Source organism: Gavialis gangeticus, unplaced genomic scaffold (genome assembly GCF_001723915.1).
Source record: "Gavialis gangeticus isolate Ggan-Ray unplaced genomic scaffold, GavGan_comp1, whole genome shotgun sequence".
NCBI lineage: Eukaryota > Metazoa > Chordata > Crocodylia > Gavialidae > Gavialis > Gavialis gangeticus.
In genome coordinates this window covers 98,115,533-98,136,918 of record NW_017729032.1, presented here as the reverse complement: position 1 = coordinate 98,136,918, position 21,386 = coordinate 98,115,533, and the positions used below count along the sequence as shown (strand labels likewise).

Here is a 21,386-nt window from a genome sequence, read left to right as displayed (position 1 = left end):
TATGGAGATTTGTCGAGCCCTTTGTCAGCAAACAAGCTTCCAAGAAGAGCTGGGAGTAGCTACAGCTTCTGGGAGCTGGTCAGGCTGCTCATTTGATCACTCTCATTCTCTGCAAACTTTTTTTTTGTCTAATAAAATATTACAATTTAGCCGAAAACCTTAAAATAGGAGCTCAGTGATTCTTCAGTACAAGCCAAATGCCTTTCCCATTTCTGTATGAAAAGGGTATAAGGAAGCAGAAAGAGAAAGGCATTTCTCTAACAGCTGAAACTTGAGAGGAGGTTTTGTAAAGCTGCATCAATGTATAATGATTTAATAGTCTCAGCAAAGGGACCTTTGACAAAGGAGTAACAGCTTCTACATGATTAAAACTCCTCTTGAGAAACACATCTCAGTGCCCTCCTCCTGTGTTCAGACACTCACCTGCCAGCATGTAAACAGCCACCATCAAATCAGAAAGTTATGAGCAGAGATGGCTTGCAGGTCACATCCACATTTTGACTGATTCCTCCATGGTATGCTCAGATGGTGGCAGCCATGGAGATTGTTCAACAAGAGTTAAGAGTCTGCAGGATTCATTTTGAAAAATACACAGCAGCTTCCGCAGCCTTACAAAGGCAGATCCAAGAATTCCTGAAAGATGCATATTACCATTCATTTACAGTTTTTACACAACTGTAGCGTAGGCGAGGAAACACATTTTGCCTGTTTGAGCTTGCAGCTACTGGTCCCAAGCTTGTGACAGCTTTTCAAAGGAGAAAAATAGTCCAGAAGTAGAGGAAGGGAGGGAGGGGGGGATGTATAAGATGATTTTTAATGCATCAATTATGTACCCAGCAAGAAGATCTGTATTTTCTCACATATACCGTGTCTATGAATATAATACACACCCTGGTTTTTACAGATGTGCACTGGCCTGATCTGGTGTGTTGGATCTGGGGCCACATGCTGGGTCTGACTCCACACTCTGTCAGGGCCATGTGTCAGGTCGCAGCTATGTACGAGGGCTTGGATCAGATACTGTTTCTGTCTGCAGCCTGATTCGGTGCACTGGTCCAGCATGCCTGACCCCAACATTGGATCAGACCCTGTGTGTCTGGTCCAGCCATAGCCAGACTCTGCATACTAGTGTGATCTGGCGTGCCAGGTTTCAGACACATGTTAGGTCTGGCTATGGCCTGTCCCCACACGCTCTATCTGTCAAAGAGCCGACTGAGGCATCACTCAAACAGGGCAGAGTTAAGTGGAACTGTGTGTTTCTTAATATTATGTTTCCTAGTGTGCAGAAGTTTATTTTACTTTGGTGTTATATCCCCAAAACAACCTCACATTTGGACCACTAACCCTACCTTAGACCTCATTCAGGACAGTCATTTCCAAGACAAGCATGAGAATTTTAGAGCACTTAGAATAAATGGCTAACATCGTTAAACAAGTAAGGTAACAGTCTTAATGACTGTGGCTTCTGCCCCACTTCAGTGAGAAGGTAGAAAGGGAATGCATATTAAAAAATGTTTTAAAAATGGAAAAAGTTCTCATAAAGAAGTAAAGGAACAGGAGTTCTGCAGCTGTTCAGTTGTAGTTTCCATTAATAATTACATTCATTGAGACCAAAATGAAATATGTCAATATTTTTGGTGGTGAAGCCACATAACTCTGAAATGCAGTGGCTTGATCTGGTGCACAGATCCATGTTATTTGGGCAGCAGGGCTTCCCATGGTTCAAGGAATTTGGCAGTCTGGGAACAGCAGTTCATGCATCCATCACTCCCCTGTTGCCAAATTTCCAGAGCCTTGGGGAGCCCTGTGGGCCAGATGCCAAGGCCTGGCAGCTGGCTTTCATTCAGGGGCCGGGGGCTGAGTACCCCCTGACTAATCCAATCTGGAAGGTGGGCAGGATTAGAATGGCTGGTAGGACTGTGCTGCCTTGCCACCAGGGGCCTGTCTTCCAGGGAAGGGACATCCTGGGTCCCTGCTAGGTGAAGGAATCATCCCTTGAGCTCATGCTCAACTCTTGCCGCGTTCAAGCCCCTCACTTGTGCCTGCACTCAGGATTGAACCAGTCACAGTGCCTGTAGCAGCCTCTGTGTCCTTTTGGGGGTGCCCAGCAGCTGGCAGCTGCGCCTGGGGTGGGGTGGGGGGGTCGGTCTGGAACATGCCCCCAAGGGTGCTCTGCAGGGCACGTATGCCATGGTGTACTAAAAGTTGCTCCCTGAGGTGCTGGGGGCAGGCAAAGGGAGAGGCAGCCATTTCCTATGGGCCCAGGGGGCGCAGAGTGGAGCTGGCTGTGGGGCAGACAGCCATAGGCAAGTGGGTGGCAGTGGTGCTAGCCATCTGTGGTGTCTTTTTGGTAGTGAAATGCAGGAGGCCTTGACTGCGTTGGTGCATCGCAGCCAGGGCGGTACTCAGGTAGGAGCCAGGGGCAATCCCCAGCGCCCAGCCTGCCACACCCTGCCCCCCCACCCCAGTCACACCACTTACATGCACCGCTCTGCTCTGCTCTGCCCTGTGCTGGGGACACTCAGCCCCAGGGCCCAGCACAGACCTGGCTGCAGGTGTCCATGGGGGCGGAGATCTCTGCAGAGGCACCCAGCAGGACTGGAGGGCAGCAGTCAGCCCCCTGTCTTTCCTGGGCAGCCTGCTTTGGCTCCGGGCCCCCACAAGTCAGGGAAGCTCTGGTGCAGCTAGTCTGCCAGGCCAGAAACAGCCCCAGTGGCCCTGACTTCCCATGGGCTCCCTCACCTTCCAGGCCGGCCTTGAAAGGCTTGTGTTTGAACACCCACCAGCTGCTTTCCCAGTCCCCTTCACTTCAGCCCAAAGCACAGGGAAGTGGGGCTGGAAGGGACCTCCATAGGTCACCTAAACCAGTGGTTCTCAACCTTTTTTGTACCAGGACCCATTTGTAAATGTCTGTGCCTAGTTCCAACCCAGTACCCCTCATTTCCCACCCGTTGCCTCCCACTCCCCCGTCCCCAGCCACCCAGTGTGTGGGGCAGGCTGGAACTCTGCCATCCTGCAAGGAAAAAGCCATGGCTTCCCATGGTTTTCTTCTTTAAAGGAGAATCCATTTTTAAAGTTTGTTCATGACCCTTTCATCTGTTCTTGCAACCTGCTTTTGGGTCACAACCCCTGGGTAGAGAAACGCTGACCTAGACTGCTGTCCAAACCACCCTTGCCAACACCTTGTCTAAATTCCTCTTGGTCACCAGGGCAGGTGCGGCTTGTCAAATCTTCCAGGAGATAAGGACGGTGAACAGGGACCTGTGGTGACAAGGAATCTGGGACAGAGACAGAAGGTCCTGTGGGAATGCCTGTATAGAACCAAGCTTGGAAAGATCACCTGAAATGAGGTGTCTGTTCTCTGTTGTTATTCAGGAAACCAAACCTTGGAAAGGAGGTCCATGCTCCCTTGTGTGGCACACACAGACTGTATTTGGAACAAAATGGAGACTCCAACCATCCACAGGTCATAAAGTCTGTGGCACAGATCCAGCGCCACCCCTTACATGTTTTTTTAGCCCAAGAAATATGTGTCTTGTCTTACAGGGTTCAATCCTGCTCTACCCACAGAGTTGCGTATCTCCCCCATTCTCTTAATGTACCCTCAGCACACCCTAGAGGCTGATCGTATTCCCACAGAAGGCAGCTATTTCATCTGTTCATACAGAAGTGGGGCTCAAAGGAACCTCCAGAAGTCACTAGTCCAACTCTCAGCCTGAGGCAGGATCATCCCAATTCAAACCATTCTATGCAAATCCCTTGTCTAAGTGGTTCCCAGCCATTTTAGACTCAAGGAGCGATTGAGAAAATGCCAGGAGGAAACTTGGAAAGACCTCTGCAGGTCAGAGCATTGTTAACACCCTGGATCCCTAATTGAAATCTCTGGGTTTGTCTTGTGAGCGGTGTTTGCACACCCAACTGTCCTAACATTGTATGGCACCACTGAAAGGATCTCAAGGCACCTTGGTTGAAAACTGCTGGTCTAACTACAGTCAGCCATGACAAAACCACAGGGCATAATGCTCTAAACTCATGTGGGTAAAGCAGGGGGACCACAGCAGCCAATGTCCTGCTGTTGTTGCAAAGGTTGTTAAAAAATACTCAAGAAATCCAAGGAAGAGGGCCATGCCCTCCACTACCAGAGTAAGGCAAAAACCTCCACTGTTCATACCAAACTGACCATTGAGTAAAATACCTTCCTGGCCCCAAATATGGTGATAAGTCTGATATGTTGCTAGTTAAGGGACAGCAAGATCTCTCCCCCTACCCCAAACATACATGAGTTGGTTTTCTTTCTTTCTTTTTTTTTTCTTGCTATCCTCTGAAATATCAGATGTTAGCCATCATGGGCCAGGTTGTGTTGCAGCCCCACTGGTACTGAGAAACTCCTCTGGTTCCTGTGTGGTGAGTCTTGGTCATCAGTTCGGGATTAAATTGATTGCTAGAATAGTCTGCTTGACACTTTTGTTGTGGGGGGGGAAGGGAGGCTGGGTGCTCTTCTTAGTATGGAACATGGTTCCCTAGCATCTAGGCATATTTCACTCAAATCCCCTACCAAGGCAGGGACCAAGTGTTTGGTGACACCCTGGCCTCTGGCTGTCAGTGTGCCAATAGCACATTGTCATTTTTTTGAGGCTGCAGGTTGGGTGTCTTGTAATAAGGATCCTAATTTTGTTTTAAGGTGTGTGTGGTGGGGGGGTAGGATGGCCATTCCTTCGGTTTTATAGTAGGGTTTTATAGTACTGCATCCAGTTTTGAGCACTGCACTTCAAGAGGGGTGCGGAGAATCTTGACAGGGTTCAGCGGAGGGCCACTGGCATGATCAGAGGCCTGCAGGCAAGGCCCTACGAGGAAAAACTGAGGGACCTAGATCTCTTCACTCTTCACGAGAGAAGGCTGGGAGGTGATCTTGTGGCTGCCTATAAACTCATCAGGGGAGGGCAGGAGGGTATAGGAGATGCTCTGTTTACTAGGGCACTCCCTGGAGTAACTAGGAACAGTGGCCACAAATTGATGGAGAGCAGATTTAGGTTGGACATTAGAAAGAACTTCTTCCCCGTAAAGGTTGCCAGAATCTGAAATGGGTTTCCATGGGAGGTGGTGCTCTCCCCTACCCTGGGGGACTTCAAAAGGAGACTGGACAAGGACCTAGCTGAGGTTGTCTGACCTCAGTGCTCTTTCCTGCCTGGGGAAGGGGGTTGGACTTGATGACCTACTGAGGGACCTTCTGACCCTAACATCTATGAATTTATGAATCTTGTGCAAGTGCCTGAACATTAAGGGCCATTAAGTGCCCTAAAACACAGAGGGGCTGCTCCTCCTCCCCTCCCAGTCATGGATTTTTGCCCAGCTACAGTTTTGTCATTTACATTCTCCCAGGGTATGTACATACGTGTACAAACTGTGTACCCGCCCAGCCAGCGTGCAGCCTACCACACGTGGCACAGTGATACTTAACACCTATATGGAACTTTTCACCTGCAGTTCTTAAGATGTTTTCTAAAAGGGGGGAATTATTACTCATGGTTACAGAAGGGGACCTTAAACCTAGAGCTTGTGTGACTTGTTCGAGATTCCTTTCTAGAACGTCTGTGATGCAGTTAAAATGCTAGCTTTGGAGCTGGGTGTGAATGTTTCATTTTAAAATTATTATAGTGTCTTCTGCTGTAGGGTCGGTAGAGGGAGCGCAAGTGTTTCATGAAGAACCCAGTTTCCAGGGCTGTGGTGAGTTGGTGACATCATCATGGATCCAGGGCTCAGAGCAGGTTAACAAATCCCATTGTAATTTCATGCCCTGTTAGAAACCAGCTGGATGGAGCTGGGAAGAATGGCTGTCAGGTGGGAACAACCAGTATTCATTTTAAAATAAAATCTTTTGAACCCTCCAAGATAACACACACCAATGAGCAACGGGAATTGGATGAAAGCAAGAAATTAAAAATGCAAAACCGCATTATGTTGTTTCTTAAAATCCCTCAAGAAGTCTCCGCATGACTGTTATCATTAATCACAGGAAAGCCAAAGCTGTATGCATTCCACAAGGAATCAAAAATAACAGATAATTACACTGGGTAATAACTTTTTCTTTCTTTAATAAAGTAGACAGCTGTAAATCCAGAAAACAAAATTGCTGGAAAAAAATACAATATTTGTACAATTAATGAGGATTAAGGACAGACAGAGGGTTATTTATTATAATCCACCTAAAAAGGTACAAATTTATGGTTGTTTTTTAATAGCAAATACTTCCATAATTCACAAGGGGTACAGCCCAATATACTAAGTATAACATAGCTGACTTTTGCAGCCTCTGAAAAAGAAAAACACAGATAATTCAGTTTAATCTGTAAAGTCCAAAGAGATTTTAAGGAAACTGTAAACTTTTATAATTGCTTACATTTTGAATTAAAACTTCCAAGGCAAAAACTCTAGAGGATGCACCGTCATTGTATAATCTGCCACTCTTAATTCTGGCCCTTCCTTTAAGATTCAGGCTTTTTGTACTAAAGAAAACAAACAGGGACTGAGACAGAGATTACTGCCCACCAAAAGTAGCATAGCTCTCTAGACTGCTGTTTGTCAGGTGTGCTTAATCATATGTAAGACCTGGACGGACTCTCATTCCCCCTTGCGTTCTGTGCACTTTCCCCCCACCAGGTGGATTTGGTGTAGCAAAGAACCTGTGTTCCTGGGCAGTGGACAGGAAGAACTGTACTGTCAGTAAGCTTGTAGTCTACTCTTCAGGCTTTCCATAGTGCCGAGAAACCCATTGGTTTGTGCTGTATATCCTCAGTGCTAGCAGCTAGTTTTTCCAGGCTGTGAAGTTGAGGTTGGTCAAAATAAAAAAGTGGATGGAAGGTAAGAAAGGGATAAATATCCCTGAATTTCTGATTGCTCCATTTCCCCTTGGTCAGGGAACTCATTCTGTGCACCAAATAACTCAGTATTAGTTCTACTCTTTATCTTATTTTGTTTCTTCGATTTCTTGTAGCAGCAGGAACTGGACTTTTGGGACAAAAAGATTGCATGTGTGTAGCCAATTGGCTTTCCCTGCACGAAGCCTTCATCAACATAGCCCTCACCCACTCACTCACTATCTGGCACCATCATCTACAGTTATATTAGACAGAATTTTTTGAAAGAAAAGTGTGTAAGGGATATAACAGAGGCGCAGGTTGTAGCTGTGTTGGTCTAAGGACATAGGCAGACAAGGTTCTTCAGGTGAATCTGATATACCTGTGGGGGCACATTTCTCACAAGAAAACCACTCTCTCTCCAATCTCTCAGTCCTGATCCTCAAAGGAAACTTACAAAACACTTCCCAGAGACGAGCCTATGAACTCCACTTCATCCACCTCCTGGATACTAAAAATCATGGACTAAATATAGACATTGGATTTATGATCCATTATAACCTGCCTGACATCTGACTTCCCAGGTACCTCTCCACTGTTCATCCCCCTACTCTCCCCCGCACCCAGCCTGCCTCTCACGCATTGACTCCTCAGTCTACATCTTTGCTTACTGCCTGTCTTATATACATACCAGCCCAGCCTCTGGCTTCTTTACTTTTCATTCCATCCAGGAAGAGCACACACCAACTGCTGAAACTTCCTCACCCTGACAAAGGGTTTTTGAACCCAAAAGCGTGCTTAATTTTTTTTTCCATCTATTTAAGTTGGTCTAATAAAAGATATCAGATTCACCCAAAAAACCTTGTCTGCCTAAGGGATATAACAGGTCATGCTTCACAGGACAATCTGACCACTAGCTGCCTGCAGTAAGGAAGAGATGTCCCCTGGTGGCTTGGTATTCCAGAACTATTCAGTTTGCATTGTCCTTGCTGTTTCTGGTAAGCATCTGCTCTAGGGCCATAGCAGGACTAGACGGACCATTGGTGTGATGCTTCTGATATTGCTAAGCTGTTGCACTTGGCTTCTGGCAGGCACACAAATGGCAGAACCAAGTAGTTTTAGCAGAATTTTAGCCCTAGCTGATGATCTTGTTCCCAGAGTTTTAATGAGATTGCTTTTTTGGTGGGACATGTTTGGGGGTATGGGTAGGTGCCCTTACTGGAGTTTGTGCTGCTTCAATGAGAAGTAACCACTGATTATGAGACTCCAATCAGAAATCCTCTAGATCAGTGGTGCCCAACCTTTTTGCCTTTGCAGGCTGGATCTGGCCAGTGAGCCCAATCCAGCATGTGGAGCAGGCATGGTGGTGTCCCAGTTTGGAATGCAGGGCTCAGAAACAGCCTGGGTCCATTCGGCTGCATGAGGCTGTAGCAGCTCACCTGATCTGGCCTTGCAGAGCAGCCTACCTAATCTGGTTGCATGGGGTGTATAGGGGAGGCCTGCTCTAGGTATGTTGGAGGTGGGGCAGAGAGCAATCTGGCCATGTGGCAACAGCCTGGCCCTACCTGGGCCCAGGTTGCGCTGCACAGCAATGGCCATGCCCTGCCCAGGCCTCACTGTGGCTGCACAGCAGTGGCCCAGGCCAAACACGGATCAGGTTGCATGGCAACAGCCCGGGCTATGCCCTGATGTAGCCACATAAGGCTTGAAAATTTGGCAGCAGGGGAGGGATGGCAGAGTTAATTGCCACTGCCTTCCCACCACCAAATTTCCAGACCTGTGGGGAGTCCTGTGTGCTAGATGCCATGGACCCCTGTTCTAGAGCCTAAATTAATTGCATCACCCCCTCCTGGCCCATCCTCAGAACAGAGTGAGCTTCTTGTACACCCAAGTGAAACATCTTCTGTGAAGGACCGGAAAAGCACCAAACGGCACTACAGAGAGCATTGCCCCAGGGGAACGAATCTTTGAGTGCCAGATGGTATGTTTAGCATCTCCTCATAAGCTTAGCAAAAGATTGTTAGTAAGTTGAGTTCTGCAGTTATAAAGCTCATGGGATTATTTGGTAGATGCAAAATTTGCCTTTTAAGGGCATCAGATCAGTTGTCCAGAGGGAGTAGGGCAGCAGAGAAGGAATACTTTCCTATGTTGATGTCTGTGGGTTTCAGAAATATGACCCAGATTGACTCCCTCTCTTTGACATTATCACTGTCAAAAAAGCAACTTAAATATTTTTCATTCAAGTTGAGCTGCCAAGTTTTGCAGCTAAAATATTTTCCCTGTTACTTAAAATCTTTTAAAACAGGTTTCCTGATGCTGAAACAGCATCTGCTATAGCAGAACTTGGATGCAAATACGTTTGTAAAGATGTAACTGAAGCCCATGAGTATGCTGCCCACAGAATAGTTAACTACCTGCGCTTTCATGTGTAAGGTCCCTCTGCATGAAATCCTCAATGGCATAGGAGTAATGGTGACAGAAGTCCTGAAACTTGTCTGATGGAAAATGTAGTGACTTCTTCAGTCCTCACCAGTGAAATAACTATTGCTAAATATAGATATAATTGTATTTGACCATATTAAAAAAAAATTGCAATCGCTGAACTTCAGAGATTCATCTTTAAGTCAAAATCTATTACAGTCATCACTAGAATTTAATCATATCCCCCCCCCTTTATTTAAGATAGGCAGCACCTGTTACATTTAGTTGCGACCTCCCCCCCCCACATCCTGTTTTGGATCATGCCATGGGAGCAGCAACTGGGTACTTTTTAAAAGTCATCTTCCCTCTAATTCCCCTCTCTCCTGCCCATCACTACTGCTGCCCCTAGCTGATGGGAGTAGAGGGAGCTCCAGAGCTGTCAGCCAGGCTGGGCAGGGTGCTGGGCTCAGCTGGAGACAGCAGAAACAGCAGGTGGGTTCTAGGGCTGTGAGAAATTTCACCGAGTGTTTTGTTTCAATGCATTTTAAGCTCCAAACAGTGAAATCCAAACAAAACAAAAAGCATTGAAACAAAATGAGGGCCCTCACAATGTTTTGAAGGTTTTGAAATGTTTCGAGTTTCGAAGCAGCCCAGTGGTGGGAGGCAGGGGAGAGCCAGGGCTGCGCTCCAAGCGGCTCCACAGCCCAATACAGCTCAGCTTGGCTGGGAGTACAGCTCTGGCTCTCCCCACCTCCTGCTGCCGGTCTGCACTCTGTGGAACTGGCGGAGTCGATCGGAGCACAGCACTGCTTCTGCCCTCCTCTCACCACCGGGCTGCTCTCCAGTCAGCTCCGCCAGCCCCATGGAGCTCAGCTTGGTGATGGGAGGTGGAGCGCAGCCCTGGCTCTGCCTGCCTCCCACCTCCAGGCTGCACTCTATGGGGCTGGCAGAGATGATCAGAACACAGTGCCGGCTCTGCCCACCTCCCGTTGCTGGGCTGTCCTCAATCAGCTCCACCAGGCCCACCAAGCACAGCCCAGTGGCAGCCCAGTGGCAGACAAAGCCAGCACTGCACTCTGATCGGCTCTGCCAGCCCCAGGGAGCACAGCCAGTGGCAGGAGGTGGGCAGAGCCGGCACTGCACTCCACCTCCTGCCACCAGCCTGAGCTCCATGGAGGCTGGTGCTGGGTGTGGGCTGGGCCCAGCACCGATCCCAGGTGGCAGCAGAAGCCTCCAGTCATCCAGCACAGATCTGGGGGCCCGCACTCCCGGAAGGAGTCCAGCACAGCCCTGCAGCCCTCATGGGGGTGTTGGCCCCTGAATCTGTGCCTCAATGACAGGAGACTGCTGCTGATGCCTGGGACCAGCAGCAGCATCTGTCTTCCCCGGTGTTGGGTGCAGGCTGTGCCCAGGGCTGGTCCCAAGCAGCAGCAGCTGTGGCAGCCTCCTGTCATCCAGCACACATCCAGGGGCCTGGGAGGAGGCCGGAACAGCCCCACAGGCCTCTCAGGGGTACAATCCCCTGAATCTGTGTACTGGATGCTGGAGGCTGCTGCTGCCGGCAGATTTTGCTTTCAAGACTTTGAGGTATAGTTTCTGAGAAACCTCTGCACCTATCTCCTTGAAACTTGGCAGGCTTCATGCCCTCAGAAGGGGCTACCATCCCTGCAATCTGCATGCAAATCAGGCAACAAATGACAAAGTTTTAGGCATTTTCATGATTCCCCCATTATAGCCTATGGGCGAAACGTTGAAATGAGTCGAAACAGCGAAACGGTTTCAACGAAACGAACCAGGACAGTGCTTTGAAATGAAATAAAATGATGAAATGAAACACTACCCCTTCAAAATGGTGAAACAGTCATCGAAATGAAACAATGGTGTTTCGCACAGCCCTAGTGGGTCTCCTTTCCTGGCCAGAGCCCCCTGGGTGTTCTCCACCAGCCTGGGAGCAGGCACAGGGAAGGAAACCCACCCACTGCTGCTTCTGTCCCCAGCCAAGCCCAGCTCCCTGCACAGCTACTCCCTGCAACCCCAGGTAGAACAGGGCAGGAGCAGCTGAGAGAGCAGCAGGGTGGGGCTGGTCTCCCCTTCTTGCAACCAGAGGTGTAAGCAGAGAGGGCAAGGAGGAACAAAGAGTGGAGGGCTGGGAGGAAAGGGAGATTCTTACCTGATTCTGGGACTAAGTCAACTAAGTCCACAGTTGTTACTTGTACAGCATGGTCTGCCTACCCTGGTGGGGTGAGGGGGAAAGGCTGGGAGTGGGGAGTGCAGTCATCCCTGCAGCACTGATTGCTGGTCCCACATCTCCCACTTTTAAAATCCTGGGGTGCCTATACACAAGCAGCAAGGCTGCTCTGATGCACTGTAATTACAGTGCATCAGAGTAGATTCAATTAACTGAGTCTGCTGGAGCATGGTAATTACCACACTTCAGCAAACTCCAGCATCTCGTGGATCAGTGTCCCCACACTGAAAAATGGTGGCGGGGGCGCTTTAAAGCTTATTCGAGAAGCTTTAGTTAAAGTGTGCTATTTTTCAGCATGGGGACACTGATACACGAGATGCTCCATATGTTTTCTTTAGAGTGGCTGTAATTGAAGCACCTCCACCCCCTCTGGAGCACGTGTATAAATGCTGCTGGATCTCCTCATGTCTGAGCTTAAATGTGTTTAGAGATTCGGGAAGGTAATGGGAGAACCTGCTTGGTTAAATGGCTTTAATCAATCACTGATGAATGATTAACAGTAATTTACATTCCGTGTTACCCCTGCATAATTAAATGTGACAGTGGAAAATAGGATTGAAGTGTTCATCTCAGTTGAAAGTGTGACAGACTCATTTAAACTAATCAAAAGTATCAACTCAGTAGATCAAAAACAAAGAAATAATCTGAGATTTGTGGTGTTCCGAATCTTGAAATAAGTGTAAAGCCACTATTACATTCTTAATGACATACTCCTATGTATTTTTCAGGACAGTTGGGGGCAAGCCAGTTTCATGGAGTCAAGAGTCAAAGGTGCAGCTGCTAATGATCTCTTTTTAAAGAATTTTTTTATGGTTACACTATCTTTGTGCTCAAATTAAATAACTGAAAGTGCAGTTAGTACAAAAAATTGACCCAGGGACAGGCTTTTGCCCACACACACAAATGATGATGATAAGATTAAAAAAAACCCAAAAAACCCCCCAAACAAACCATGTGTTTTCATCTAAGAAATGTACAACAGTCTTAGGCACAATCCTCAAGAGATGGAACATCCTTCTCATTTCTCATTAACTCCAGTGGGAGTTAAGGTTACTAAAGATCTAAGTAACTAATTTTTGAGCAACTAAGATGTTTGTAGTCTAACAGCCAGTTTTATACTGCTGGGTGGAAGCCTGTCATCTAGTTGAGCTTACCGTAGGTGACGACTTTATTCTTCAGTATACTAAGCATCCTACATCTGTATTCTATTGTACGGATACCCATATCTAAGGCCTCTAGCTGCCATATTAAATATACTTAAGCATGCATTAAAAGTGTCTGAACTGACACCCAGAAGATATACCATCACTAGTCACTATGGGATAGATATGAAAATAATTACAGGGATGGTGGAGTTCTGTCCTTACGAATAGATACCTTGTATAGAAAACTTCAAACATAAGACTAACGGGTTTTGTAATAACATTTGTATGTTTTCTGCTAACATTTGCATCTTTTAACAGTTTCATTGCTGAAGATATGCTAGTATCCACACATTCTATAACAATCCCAAATTGTGACGGTTTGGTACATATTGTTAGATATCTAAATACTTATTTTTGACTCAGAAACTGTTAGCAGTGTCTGAATATGAACTTAAGAGCCTGTTTTTCAATCTTCAAGTTTCAAAATGAGGTCCTTAATAACAAAATGGTAGGTATCACTTTTAGAATAAAGCAGGAATTTTATTATGCACATGAACCAGAATATACATTTGCCCCCATTTTAATACCTATTATCTAAAAATATATATCCATGTAATGAAGATGAATTTCATTAACAACTGATATTGTAAAACATGCAAGCACGTTTTAGTAATGATGCTATATTACTGTAAAGCATGACTTAAACCTTTATTGTATTCTTTGAAAGTGAAAGGCTGCACTAAAAGTTTTCTGGAATGATGAGTTAGATAATCCGTTTCAGTGATATGAGGCATCCCTTGCACACTGATGAAGGCATGAACCCTCCTGCTTGTTCCTCTTTTTGTTCAGTAACTAGCTCATCACCTCTGTGGCAGGAGGTGTTAAAGGAAGGTGTAGCACAGTCAGTCTTGGAAGTACACAGAGCTAGTACCATACAGCAGTTGAATGTAAATGTGATTTTTTTAGCTGTGCCAAGAATGAAGCCTACTGTAAGTCCTTATATTAGAGTAAGGTTGGACAAAATACAACCTGCAGGCTGAATCCAGCCCACCAGGCAATTTCATCTGGCTTGCAGGCACCCACCAATTAATGTACCTTGCCTAGCTCACTCACTTTGCTCCCACCCTTGTGCATGGGAGGGCCCGGGTCCCCGCCAGCACTCACAGCTTCTGGGTGGGGCCAATGGTGCCACTGCTACAGCCACTGGGAGACCTCCTCAGCTTCCCTGGCTTCCAGTGGCTCTTGCTCTTGTCCCTGCTTCAGCGTTTGCTCCAGGCAGTAGGTAGGGAAGCTGCAGCTGGGCAGCAGTGTGGGGCAGGGGCTGGGGGGAGCGCAGAGCTCAGTTGGGCAGGATGTGGGTGTGAGGGGTGTGAGCGGGTGGTGGGCCCTCCAGGTGTTCATGGCTCACACAGGCGCACCCACCAAGTGGCACACGCAGCCACAGCCAGTTCCAGGAGCTGCACATGGCAGCAAGGAACAGAGCCAAGCCAGCCTGTCTCTATGGCATGGGGCTCCCTGTGGCTCACATGGAGCTCCTGGTACTAGCATGCCACCAGGGGAAAGCCCCCTGTGATGGAGCCAGTGGCCTGGTCCTGGTCCCTGCCACCACATGCAGCTCCTGGGACTCTGGAAGAAGTCAGGGGCGACACGTAGGGGGTGCGTGCAGTTGCACATGCACCCCCTGAGCATGGCAGTGCACCCCCTACAAATTGGGATTGTGAAAGAGACATGTTTGAAACACTTGTATGATTGGTACTTCTTCAGCATGTGTGGATACTAGCATATCTCCAGCAATGAAATTGGGTGGCAGTTGCTGCTCGCCACCCTGTCGCCAACACTGCCAGCAGCATCTGCAGGCAGTCCATGATCACTGCCAGCTGCTGCTAATATTGCTGGTGGCGCCTGTGGGTGGTCACTAACCCCTGGTGGTCAGCGCTTGCCACTCCCCACCCCGCCTGCTACCAACAGTGCCGGCAGCGTCTGTGGGAGCTCCCCGCTCACCACCGCCATGCTTCCGCTGCTGTGCTCCCGCCACCACCAGTGCAACCGTGCCCACCCCAGCCACCGGGGGCACTTGCCGTTCATGCAAGAAGTGGTGGGAAGCCTAGTCCCTGGCTTCCTGGCAGAATCCCAGGATCTGCACGTGGTGGCAGGGAGCAGGGAAGGCAACCAGGTCCGTTGCATGGGGCTTCCACCCAGCGCACAAGTCCCAGGAGCTTCACAAGAGCCCCATGTGATAGAGGCAGGCCAGCCTAGTTCAGCTCCTTGCTGCCATGTGCAGCTCCCAGAACTGGCTGAAGCTGCACGTCGCTGGGTGGCTGCACCTGCACAGGCTATGAGCACCCTGAAGGCCTACCACTAGTTGCTGCTGCTGCTGCTGGTGGCAGGAGCTGTGCACCATGGGAGGAGTATGTGGGGGCGTCCCCTGCCCCCCGCCCCCCACCCTCCCTCACAGCCCACACACCCACACTCTGCCTGCATGCCCCCCACAAACCATCCTGCATATACACACACCTACATCCTCCCGCATACCATACATCCCCCCCATACAGAGCCATACCCCCTCACAAGCCCCATACTCCCCATACCCTACCATACAAATACGCCCACCACCACACCCCCCACACACAATATACAAGAGTATGACTTTATTTTTGAGATCTTATGCAATCACCTCTATATACACTACAGAAATACACATAAATCTGGACAAAAATATTTTAAAAATAAAATTAAAATACATTATAACAGATGTTTGACTTTTAGCATAGGACTTGTGGAGGGAGTTCAGTTCCAAGATGGCAAAAGGAGGACTTCCAGGGGCAAGGGGAGGGATTGCTGGTGGCAAAGGTCAGAGGTTAGGCGGCAGGACTTCCGATTCCAAGATGGTGACCAGGGCCGGGCACCTGTCAAGAGGCAGGGCTACTGTTGCAGCCCTCAACAGCTCAACCAAACTCATTAAGCAGCCCTCCAGCTGAAATAATTGCCCACCCCTGCATTAGAGCAACCAGATATGGAAACTAAAAAATAAAAGATACATTAATGAAGGGTAGTGCAGCACTTTGCTTAGATGAAGCACCTATTTATTATTATTTATAATTAGTGTGATTAGAACAAGAGCACTATTGTCATCCTCATCTATATAAGGCTAATCTTGATGGGGAAGCAAGGATGTTTCTTGGTGAATACCAACCTCTGCAACTTTGCATTGGGTTTTTCTTTCTACACAAATCTCAACACTTTCACATTAATGGATGCCCAGAGAACTACTGCTATAAAATCTCTCTCAGAATTCTTATACTCTATTTGTCCTTCTACTAATAGCTCCTCTCCTGAGGATATTGGTTGCTTTACCCCTCCACAATCTCCATTTCCAGATTTTCTAGCAGAAAAAGGATTTTTACAAGGGGCTTTATTATGGCACTGTGATAACAAAGGATTTGTCAACAGGGCTGTTGTTAGTACCAATGGTAGTTTTATGGAGGCTATAGATGTTCTCTGAGTACTGATCTAAGGATAATGAAAGTACAAGTTGCCAGCACATTATTTTTCGGCTAGCTCTAGAGCAGAAATCAATCTTTAAGCCATGTACAGAACCAATGCTACAATACTGGATTTAAAATGTTGCTTATGTTACAGGTGTGCAAATTTGTTACCAACAACAAGAGGAGTTTCGTTTTCCTGACTCTGTATGCTCAGAGTGCACACCAGTAACTACAGGAACCCAATGTTAATAAATGTTTGTCATTTTTCAAGGTAAGGAGGTCATTTGGGGAAGTTCTTGGATTGGCTGTGTCCCTTTAAGAAACTCACTTAACACCACGCAGTCTTTTACTTCTTCTAAATGATTCACAGTCTCTATGATGCCTTCTGTAGCCTCCAGTGAGAGAACAGTGGAAGCATTGGAGCGAAATTTTTTCTCCAGATCCTCTTTAGTCAGGGGTTTCCTCCAGTGTCCATAAAAGGTATCACAACGCTCACTAAACATGTCACCGTCCTGAAGGGTAATGCTTACCTCACAGTAAAGGCTCTCGAAGCTAGGCTTGTTATCAGAAGGGTGCTCCACCTGTGTTTTGCAGAGCAGCTCCTTTAACTCTGGCCTAAAAATGTTCTGACGGTTGAATGATTGGACTGAGATGCTGCCATCCAGCAGAGCAGTGCATGCAGCAAACTGGAGAGAATGCCGGGCTTCGTGCTCTGAGTTAGGAAATGATCTGTTTACATACTGAGCCTCTGGGACTTTGAGTGTGATTTTCTTAATTTTGCTAACAGGGAGTGGATCACCACTCCCCACAAGGTGCTTCCTCACTGAAGAGGCTGCGTCTGCCACCCAGTGTGTTCCAAGATGAGCAGGGAAGCGCTTGATGGCTACATCTTGTTGGTCCAGCAGCCAGGAATAAGACTGTAAAGGTGGCAGATCCTGCGGCATGTAGTCTCCATAAAAAGCACCCAACCCTGACTCCATGTCCAGTATCTGTTTGTTTCCTTGAAGACCCAGTGATGCTAAGCAAGCTGCTTCCAGACCATGCCTAGCTGCATTACCAATGTGCAGAGGCTTGGTTTGTGTTGCTGCATTAGCCATTGGGGCTCCTGCATAGGAAGCAGCAATGGCCAAAGCTTCTTTACACTTAAACTGGTCAAATGCTAGCAGTTTGGCAACAGCTGCTGCACTCCCCATGGTACCAACCACAGATGGTGGGTGAAACCTGAGAAAACAAATGGTACCTCATCATTACCATGCTTCAAAAATAGTTACAGGAATTCTAGGACAGAACTTCAGCAGTACCTAATCCACCTCTCTCCGATGCCAGTGGGCACATTTACATGAAACATTTACGGCAGAGTTGCCTAATCAGCTCTGCAGTAAAGTCTCAGTTTCTACATGTGTGGCCCTATTGGGCTGTAGTAAACTAATAAATGGCTTTGTAGGACATTACTTGTCATCACAAGTACTATCCTGCAGCGGCATTATTTACTGCACTGCAACACATGGGTAGATGTTGATGGGGCTCGCTGGGGTATGAGGGTGCTTCAGTGAAGGAGCTGCTTGCTTCAATGCAGGGCTAGCCGGCACTCTCATGCCCCAGCCAGCCTCTCCGCAGCATGTTGAGTTGGGTCAGAGCAGCTCTGGCCTGGCAGGTTGACCCCTTGGGTCCCCTGCCAGTTGGGGCTTCTCTGACCTGGCTCAATGTGCTGAGGTTCCGGGCGCACATGTAAATGTGGTGCCCAGGAGCAATACACTCCAGAAAAAACTGTGCTGGAGTTTATTCAGTTAATTAACACACGTAGATGTGCCCAGTGGGAGCTGGACCAGACCATAAATCAGTGCATGTATAATAGTTCAGGGTCTAGTTCCGTAGCCCTGATACTGGAAAAGTCCCATGTTAGCCAAAACACTATATTATATACAATTAGGTCCCTGAAGAAAATAATAGGAAAAACTGCTAACTCTCTTAGTAACCAGTGTTGCAAGCACCATGGTAGCAGAAAAGCCCCAGAGCTGTTGTAGCGAGTATAATGGGCACATCCTGGGGAAAGGGGATAATATGTTCCTGTACCCCAGGGGTGGGCAAAGTCTAGCCCACAGGCCAGATCCGGCCAGCAGTGGACTCCATTTCCCAGAAGCCCCTGCCAGAGAGGCTGGGGCTGGTTTCCACGGAGACCCCAGCAGCAGCTGCACTGTGATAGCATGGGCTGGAGTTTCCCTGAAGACTGGCCCCAGCCACCGCAGGCAGGGAAATGGAGTCCACCTGCTGGCTGGATCCATCATTTTGCCCACCTCTGCTCTACCCACATCTTTAGGACACAGTGTGTTTACTGTGGCTGCATGGTGAGTCTCAGAGAGGTGAATCCTCATTTCTGAGAACAGGCAATGGTCCTCAGTTTGCATATTCACACCTAATCAGATGTATTCTCACATCCCACTGAAAGCATCAGAGATTTTTTTCTCTAGCATTATTTTCCTTTTCACTATTTTGAATTGATGGAGAAGCTAAAGGAGCTTCTCAGATGTCTCACTGATCCAGATCAGTCACTACCTCCATCTAAACAGTGGTGCTATTTGTTAAGCATCAAAAAAGGCAATCACAAAGGAGTATTTTCTTTTTTTTTTAAATGCTGATTTCAATTTTTACTTTTCAAACTTCTGGACAAAGCAGCCTAGTAAATATAATTATCTCTGCTCCTTTCATTGCTTTGAATACAAAAGTGGAACAGCATATATTGATTATTTGTCTCTAGCTATGAAAGACACTAAAAGGCAGCTCTATAGAGATTACTGAGAGAGTAACTGGAGAGTGGAGATTAAAAATCAGTATTGCTTTCATCTCTGCTATTTCAGTAAATTAATGACAACAACCACAACAAAAGCCTCTACTCAACCTAAATGCTGCACTCCAAATATTATTTACATACCTTTTGGGAATGTTGTGGGCTTCACTGGAAAATCGTAAAAGTCTGCCTTGCACTTCAATCCCTACATTGAAGGCTAAGAGCAGGTCAAGGCCAGAGAATTTTTTCTTTTCAGACAAGGTATCTGACAGAGCAACTAGAGAAGGAAGCACAGTCCCAGAGGGGTGTGTGGCTGGGTGCCATGTATCATCAAAATCCATTGAGTGTACCTGGTGGGAAAAAGAGAAGGCCTGATTTTTAACTGGCTTATTTTTTACCTTGACAAGATCACCCAATCCCAAGTGAAAAGAATTTAATTAGTATAAAAAAACTGTTGAAGAACTGCTCCTCTTATAATTAAGGTCACAATCACAGGCCCACATCAGGACCAAGTGTCTGAGGAGCTAGTCATAGTACAAATAGAAGTGGGTACACTTCCTGCCTTTAAGAGTTTATATATCAGTCAAGACAACATTGTATAATAACAGAAGCTGAAAGTTATGTTTTATACCAGGGGTGCTCAACCCCCAGCCTGCAGGCCGTATCCAGCCCTGCATTATCCAGCCCACAGGGCTTCCCATAGGTCCGTGAGAAACCATGTAGGGTGGTGTGGAGCCTGATCCCTGTGTGTGGGCAGGCTGGGTAGAAGTGGTGCTGGGCCCCACACTCCTTTTAGCACTGGACATCTGACAGAGGCAATACAGGGCCCTGGAGCCCTGGGAAGCTTGTGAGGGTAGCATGGGGCCCAACCCAGGCATGCAGAGTCTGATCTGGCTTATGGAGCAACTCTGCACCATTCATCTGGTCTCCAGGGCCAAAAATCACTGTCTTATAAAATTGATAAAGTGACATTTTGTGACTATTCAGTAAGAACTTGGAGTTGGCCTATGATGCAGATTCAGAATGAAATGGTCCTGGGTATGATTTAGACATTCTGGTTGCATTGACAGTGAGACCTGACTGCCACTTAGACTGTTAAGAGCCTAATGATGCCATTTTCAAGGTCATTTTCCTTTGAAATAAGGTGTCAGATTTGACCTACCTAGTGTTGTTGTAAAACTAAATTTGATCCGTCTTAATACACCATGTCCTCAGAGGGACAACTCCATTAGCTTTTCATAATTACAAGATACGTGTAATTCAAATCTGGCATAAGGGGGTTAAATGCCATCAATGTCAGTTGCCCTCAGACTGTATCTGAATTTGGGCTAATTTTTGACAAGCCAGTTATCATTTTATTGAGAAACCTGAGCATATCCAAAATGTACTGTCTGCCTTTTCCAAATGTATGACTAAAAACTATGTGCATGCATGCGTGTTTTATAGTTTTGCCTACTTTGGGTGAAATCTGGCTCTGTCAAAGTCAATCAGCATTAGACTGTCTTCATTACATGTCTGTACAGTTAACACAATGGGGCCCAATACCTTGACTGTATCCCTTAAGTATGACAGCAGTACAAAATTAATAATAAAAGGCACCCCTCGATGATGGTCTCTTAAGACAGAAACTTAAGTGTACTATGTCACCCTTAAAAGGGTGGGTCCCGCTTGGGATTGCTGAAATAAGGCTGAATGATGTTGCTAGGACAGTCTAGAGGAGTTTTGTACTGACAGTAAAATCTGGTCTTAGTCACATCGCAAAGATAAAAGTTAGTTTAAAATTTAGGGAAAATAAATGATAAATATTACTATGCATATGAAAGCAGATGTAGAATAATAGTGAATTGCCCATCAAGAATGATGGGGGGGGCAGCACAGGCACAGATGGAGTGCCATCCAGCCACACGTCAGACACACCCCTCATCCCCCCCGGGCTCTGTGTCCAGCCACCACCCCACTCCGTGTCCGGCACTGTGCCACCCACCATCCCCACCCCCACTGTGCATCCACTGGGCCTGCTCCACCTAGCCCGATCTGTTGGAGCCGAACCCTGCTCGTCATTCTTGATGCAGCACTGGCTGGAGGCCTGCCCTGCCCTGCCCTGCCCTGCCCTGCCCCGCCGGGAGGCATACCCCCCAACAGCATTACAGACAGACACACAGACAGATGGACTAAGCCCTTTATATATATAGAATAGTTCCTTACAGCTACTCCATTGGTGAAAGCCGCATACAGAGGAGGGAGTCTGACATCTGAGTGACCCCAAACAGTGCTGGATATATTGGCACTGTAGATCTGGAATAATATGAGATTATTTAATTCAAAGTCCTGAACTGAAACATCAGACAATTCATTGTGGCTCAGCCCTACTGTTCTCAGTTTCTACTTTTTAAAGCCTGCACACAGGGCTGGTGCAGCAGGGCACTGCTTACAGTACCCTGGATTGGG

At 47.2% G+C, this 21,386-nt stretch overlaps 1 protein-coding gene and 1 pseudogene across 1 annotated transcript in view; one reads left to right on the top strand and one right to left on the bottom strand.

Moving 5' to 3' along the window:
- The first annotated feature begins 1,414 nt into the window (after positions 1-1,414).
- LOC109302261 lies at positions 1,415-9,630 on the top strand (annotated as a pseudogene).
- A 6,001-nt stretch (positions 9,631-15,631) lies between these two features.
- ACOD1 (aconitate decarboxylase 1) overlaps positions 15,632-21,386 on the bottom strand; it is a 13,722-nt gene continuing 7,967 nt past the window's right edge. Inside the window, exons 4-5 of the mRNA XM_019525604.1 lie at positions 19,083-19,288; positions 15,632-17,374 (exon numbers count right to left, since the gene is read on the bottom strand). Of these exons, the coding sequence (XP_019381149.1) occupies positions 16,420-17,374; positions 19,083-19,288 (1,161 nt within the window). The 3' untranslated portion in view covers positions 15,632-16,419. The remainder of the gene's footprint in view (positions 17,375-19,082; positions 19,289-21,386) is intronic.